Source organism: Mercenaria mercenaria, unplaced genomic scaffold (genome assembly GCF_021730395.1).
Source record: "Mercenaria mercenaria strain notata unplaced genomic scaffold, MADL_Memer_1 contig_1009, whole genome shotgun sequence".
Lineage (NCBI taxonomy): Eukaryota > Metazoa > Mollusca > Bivalvia > Venerida > Veneridae > Mercenaria > Mercenaria mercenaria.
The window spans coordinates 1-6,297 of NW_026458977.1; the positions used below are offsets into that span (position 1 = coordinate 1).

Consider the following 6,297-nt stretch of genomic DNA (forward strand, 5'->3'; position numbering starts at 1 on the left):
TGTTGCCATTGTTATTTACATTCAGTTACATCTAGCATGTATTTGAGACACTGTAAAGTTTTTCAAGCTTTCATCTTCTTGGCCTTTACAGAACTTGTGTTTCATTGTTTAATTGTCGGTATACCGGATTTCGCTTTTTCATCGCATAATGTAAATGGTTCAAAGATAATCTTAAATTTCACACAATTGTTTACATATGTAAGACACTTTCATCTGAGAGGAAATTGCGCCTATATGACACTGACAGCTAATGTACTGACAAATATTGGAGTTGTCATGATCAGAACTCAACAAAACATCAATCATTGCCCTTGAAAAATTTTGAAATTTCACTTTTTTTTAAATGACAGAAAATAGGGCAGGAGGGTCTGAGTAACGAAAAATCAACAAAACTCTGGCCTTTCATGCAAAAGTTGTGATGCCAGTGCAGATGCCGAAGGAAGGGTGACGACAAATGTTCTATCTGAAATTTTGTTTATTCAATAGTATAATAACTGGAAACAAGAGGACCATGATGGTCCTGAATCGCTCACCTGTCCCCACATGACCCAGTTTTGAACTGAGTATGATGTTGTTTTTTCTATTATTTGACATAGTGACCTAGTTTTTAAGCTCATGTGACCCAGTTTTGAAACTGACCTTGATATCATCAAGATGAATATTCAGATCAACTTTCATACAGATCCCATGAAAAATATGGCCTCTAGAGAGGTCACAAGGTTTTTTTTATTATTTGACCTACTGACCGAGTTATTGATGGCACATGACCCAGTTTCGAACTCGATCTAGATATCATCAAGGTGAACATTCTGACCAATTTTCATGAAGATCCATTCAAAAGTATGGCCTCTAGACAGGTCACAAGGTTTTTCTATTTTTAGACCTACTGACCTAGTTTTTGAAGCAGTTGACCCAGTTTCAAACTTGATATCATCAAGATGAACATTCAGACCAACTTTCATAAAGATCCCATGAAAAATATGGCCTCTAGAGAGGTCACAAGGTTTTTCTATTTTTAGACCTACTGACCTAGTTTTTGATGGCACTTAATCCAGTTTCGAACTTGACCTAGATATTATCAAGATAAACATTCAGACCAACTTTCATGCAGATCCCATGAAAAATATGGCCTCTAGAGAGGTCACAAGGTTTTTCTATAATTTGACCTACTGACCTAGTTTTTGAAGGCACTTAACCCAGTTTCGAACTTGACCTAGATATCATCAAGATGAACATTCTGACCAATTTTCATGAACATCTTCTAAAAAAAATAAACCTCTAGAGAGGTCACAAGGTTTTTCTATTTTTAGACCTACTGACCTAGGTTTTATCGGCATGTGACCCAGTTACGAACTTGACCTAGAGAGCATCAAGATGAACATTCAGACCAACTTTCATACAGATCCCATGAAAAATATGGCCTCTAGAGAGGTCACAAGGTTTTTCTATTATCTGACCTACTGACCTAGTTTTTGAAGGCACATGACCCAGTTTCAAACTTGACCTAAATATCATCAAGGTGAACATTCTGACCAATTTTCATGAAGATCCATTAAAAAATATGGCCTCTAGAGAGGTCACAAGGTTTTTTTATTATTTGACCTACTGACCTAGTTTTTGATGGCACGTAACGCAGTTTCAAACTTGACCTAGATATCATCAAGGTGAACATTCTGACCAACATCATGAAGATCCATTGAAAAGTATGGCCTCTAGAGAGGTCACAAGGTTTTTCTATTTTTAGACCTACTGACCTAGTTTTTATCGGCACGTGACCCAGTTTCGAACTTGACCTACATATCATCAAGATGAAAATTCTGACCAACTTTTCATAAAGGTCCCATGAAAAATGTAACCTCTAGAGCGGTCACAAGCAAAAGTTTACGGACGCACGCATGGACGACGGACGCCGCACGATCACAAAAGCTCACCTTGTCACTTTGTGACAGGTGAGCTAATAAAATAATAATGAGCCATGCCATGAGAAAACCAACATAGTGGCTTTGCGACCAGCTTGGATCCAGACGCATCCATGCAGTCTGGTCAGGATCCATGCTGTTCACTTTCAAAGCCTATTGGAATTAGAGAAACTGTTAGCGACCAGCATGGATCCTGACCAGACTGCGTGGATGTGCAGGCTGGTCTGGATCCATGATGGTCACAAAGCCACTATGTTGGTTTTCTCATGGCACGGCTCATTTATTTGTTTGATGTGTTTCATTTGATGGTGTAGTCTGCATTCAATTTTCAGTATTACAAATTGTAATAAATTTATATATATTACAATCTTTATCTAGCTTCTTAATGCAACATGACCATGAAAAAACAGAAAATGATGGAAAATTTTCACAATACATTGCAAGTCACACTCAATATGGATCATGTCAATAAAACCTATCTCCCAATCAACAGTAAACAGATATAAATAATTATTACAGTTCTAATATAAAACTATTGACAAAGCTTGTAATTCAAACTTTCTATGTAAAATATAAACAGATGAAAATGTTTGACATCATTATGGTGCAACTTGTTATAGGTAAATCATTCAGAAATTCAGAATTTCATCCATTTACTATTTTTAAGCAAAAAAAAAAAAAAATAAAAAATCCCAAAGTACCTCTAAGTCTGTATTGAATCGTACAAAATGTCTGGTTGATGGGTAGTTGACTAGATGAAGTATGGTTGACACGATGGACTCGTTGATACGTGGATACTGGTGACAATCCAGGATCTTACGTAACAACATGCTGATACCACCACAATGGGCGACCAGGTCTGGATTGTGGTAGGCTGCAAAATATAAATACATTGCATATCCTATATTATGGTTTCAGTTACATTTTCCCAATTTTGCTTCAGTTACGTTTTCCTAATTTCCTTTCAGTTACATTTTCCCAAATATGCTTCAGTTACATTTTCAAAATTTCTATTCAGTTTCACTTCCTCCAATTTTGCTTCAGTTACATTGTCCTAATTTTCCTGACAGTTACATTTTCCCAATTTTGCTTCTGTTGCATTTTCCTAATTTTGCTTCAGTCAAATTTCTCTTTTTTTCCTATGTTACACAGAACTAGCAGTCAATATTACTGCCTATCTTTTAGTACAATGTATAAAGTTAATGATTACCTATCACTGTAGATTTCTACCAGTCTTAAAAGTGACACCTGGAGGTCTTGGTCAGCACAAACCTCTTGTAACCATAGGCCATTTAATTGTTACTTTGGCATCAAACTGCCATGATTTCTTGTTCTTTTTTTCTCAGATAGTTTACATCACTTGTAAAAAATGTCTCTCATACCAATTTGTTGTTTTCACATGTCTTTACTGTACAATTAAATCATATACTTACTTAATTCACAAATACAGGCCAGCGATGCTCGAACCATCCTGTCTCTTTCACTGACTCCATCATTACCAATAGCAACAAGAGGTTGAACTAATGACCTTGGCATCTTGGCAGGTAGGTCAGATGAAAATTTACGGGTTAACTTCTGAGCATGAATTCTTTCAATTTCATTATCAAGACACAAATCCAAAGACCTGATAACAAATCAATATGAAAAACAAGGTATATTATGATAAATAAATTAGTGTATTCTTTTCAATGTGTTGTGAAACTTGTCATGTAATATCAATAGAGAACAATGAAGGCAAAATGATATTAAATGAATTAAAACTGACATTGTACTAGTAATAAAGTGATTAACAAAGAAAAATGTCCTTGTCTTAAAAGCTAAAGTGTCTGTAACATTTGATCATTAGTGTGAAGACTTGAGCAACTCTTCCTCATTAGAAATATAAATAGGATTGACTTAAGATAGATAAATGGCTGAGAAAGACATTGATGGGCAGATACTGAATTTATTTCTAACAAAAACTGCAGGCTTCAAGCAAACCTACAGAAAACAGACTGTGTCAATAATTTTGTTTTAATGAAATCAAACAAACCTGGCAATAAAGTAGTCCAGATGTAAATCAAGGAGAACTTGCACTGATTCATCATCTGTCATTAGATGTTTAATCACACGTAATGTCCCTGCCCGGACTTCTTTTGGAGCATGTAGCAGATTAACGCTTAAACTGAAAGAGTGTTTACACATAATAATATTTAATATACAACAGTGAAATCTTAAATGTATCTATGTTCCAAAACTTTAGTCAAGAAAGACTTTTGAAAGAAAATTCAAATTGTAACAGTTTGAAACTGTTGTTACAGGGTTGGCAAAAACCCGGGTTTCAAGCATATTGCCCAGCCCAGTGGGCAATACTGGGAAAACCCGCGTTTTACTGGGCAATAGTGGTCTATACTGGGCAATATAATATTTCAGTTCAAACTTCAATACATATTTCAACACTTTAGTTGACTAACAACCCATATAGTGATAGCAGTGACACCTGCATGTCTGGTGCTATAATATCTATAACAAGAGCTGTCAGTGGACAGCACGCTCGACTATTCTCAGTACTTGATAGTATAATATAAGCAATGAGTAAAACTTAAACATTACAATAAGCATAGTCGAAAAGGGGCCATAATTCAGTCAAAATGCTTGATACAGTTGCCTCCTCTTTTTTACAGACTCAGTTTGTATGGTAAGAAGCAAGATTATTTTGATAAAAAAAAAGAGAAAATGAACATTTACCAGATCAAGATGCTCCTGAGAGGGAACCCCAAGTTTGCTGAGCCTCCACATTTGTCTATAAGCTTCACAAATACATTGAGATAGCCAAGCTTTTTCGCTTTGGAAAAAGAATGCTGCTTAATAACATATGTCAATATTTCTTTCACATTTTCTACAGGGTCTGAAATAGTAAAAATGAACAAATGTATGAAAAAGATGACTACCTGAGAGCCAATTATCATCATATGAGGCACTATGCAAGACACAGTTCTGGTTCTTGTTTAAATAACTCCATTTTAGTCATACAAATAACATTTTCAAACATGCATGAGGAAATTAATAACAAACAGATCTGTTGAACAACTGCAATCTAGAGAGCATGCACAAGAAAGTACACCAGAGAGAGTATAACCGCATCAACAGCATAGTGGTTGAGTGCCCCCTTCTAGTGCAGGAGGTCATGGGTTCGATCCCCGGCCACATCATACCAAAGATGTGAAAAATGGTACCTGGTGTGAGTAGCTCCCTTGCTAGACACTGTGTCACGGTATAGAACTTGTATATAATTAAAACAGGGAGAAAGGGTATAGGCAATCTGGTAGCTCAGTCGGTAGAGCATCAAAAGGTATTCAGAGGTCCGGGTTCGGGTCCCAGTTTGGCTGCACATTTTTTAACCCTGTGACATTTGGTGCCAAACGTGGGGCTGTGATGGCATTACACTGGTTAGTCTCAGACACCTGTTAATGGTTATAGATAATGTACCCGCTGAAATTCGATGACGAATGTCACAAAATAGAACTTTGTATATTACAAGAGCTGTCCATAAGACAGCCAAGCTCGACTATTCGAAATATTGTCACAGAAGCTGGAAATTATTACCCAAAATGTTAAATATCAAAAGAGTTTTAAGTTCAAAAGGGGACATATCAGAGTTATGGGACTTGATGCTATCAACTAGTTTTATAACCCCGAAGAAACATGTTAAGTTTCAATTCAATATCTGCATTAGTTTTGGGGATAGTAACTTGCATGTAAAACTTTAACCAGAATTTTCTAAGTCCAAAAGGGGGCATAATTTGCTCAAAATACATGTTAAGAGTTATGGAACTTGACCCAGTGAGGTAGGTAATTGATCTAGAAAAAGAATAAATAAGTTCCAAATCTATATGCCTTTTAGTAATAGCTGTATGTACTTGCACGCAAAACTTTAACCAGAATTTTCTAAGTCCAAAAGGGGGCATGATTTGGCCAAAATACATGCCAGAGTTATGGGACTTGACCCAGTGAGGTAGGTAATTGATCTAGAAAAAGAAAAAATAAGTTTCAAATCTATATGCCTTTTAGTAATAGCTGTATGTACTTGCACGCAAAACTTTAACCAGAATTTTCTAAGTCCAAAAGGGGGCATAATTTGGCCAAAATACATGCCAGAGTTATGGGACTTGACCCAGTGAGGTAGGTAATTGATCTAGAAAAAGAAAAAATAAGTTTCAAATCTATATGCCTTTTAGTAATAGCTGTATGTACTTGCACGCAAAACTTTAACCAGAATTTTCTAAGTCCAAAAGGGGGCATAATTTGGCCAAATTGAAGGTCAGAGTTATGGGACTTGGTGCTATCAACTAGTTTCATAACCCCGAAGACACATGTGAAGTTTCAATTCAATATCTGC

The 6,297-nt window shown here is 36.1% G+C and overlaps 1 protein-coding gene across 1 annotated transcript; it reads right to left on the minus strand.

Moving 5' to 3' along the window:
- Positions 1 to 2,292: 2,292 nt before the first annotated feature.
- LOC128551351 (rapamycin-insensitive companion of mTOR-like) lies at positions 2,293 to 4,806 on the minus strand (the record flags this gene model as incomplete). The annotated part of the gene is made up of 4 exons (XM_053532201.1): positions 2,293 to 2,793; positions 3,353 to 3,543; positions 3,952 to 4,083; positions 4,647 to 4,806. Coding segments are annotated over 4 exons (695 nt in total), but the record flags the coding sequence as incomplete, so codon positions are not given.
- Between the last annotated feature and the right edge of the window lie 1,491 nt (positions 4,807 to 6,297).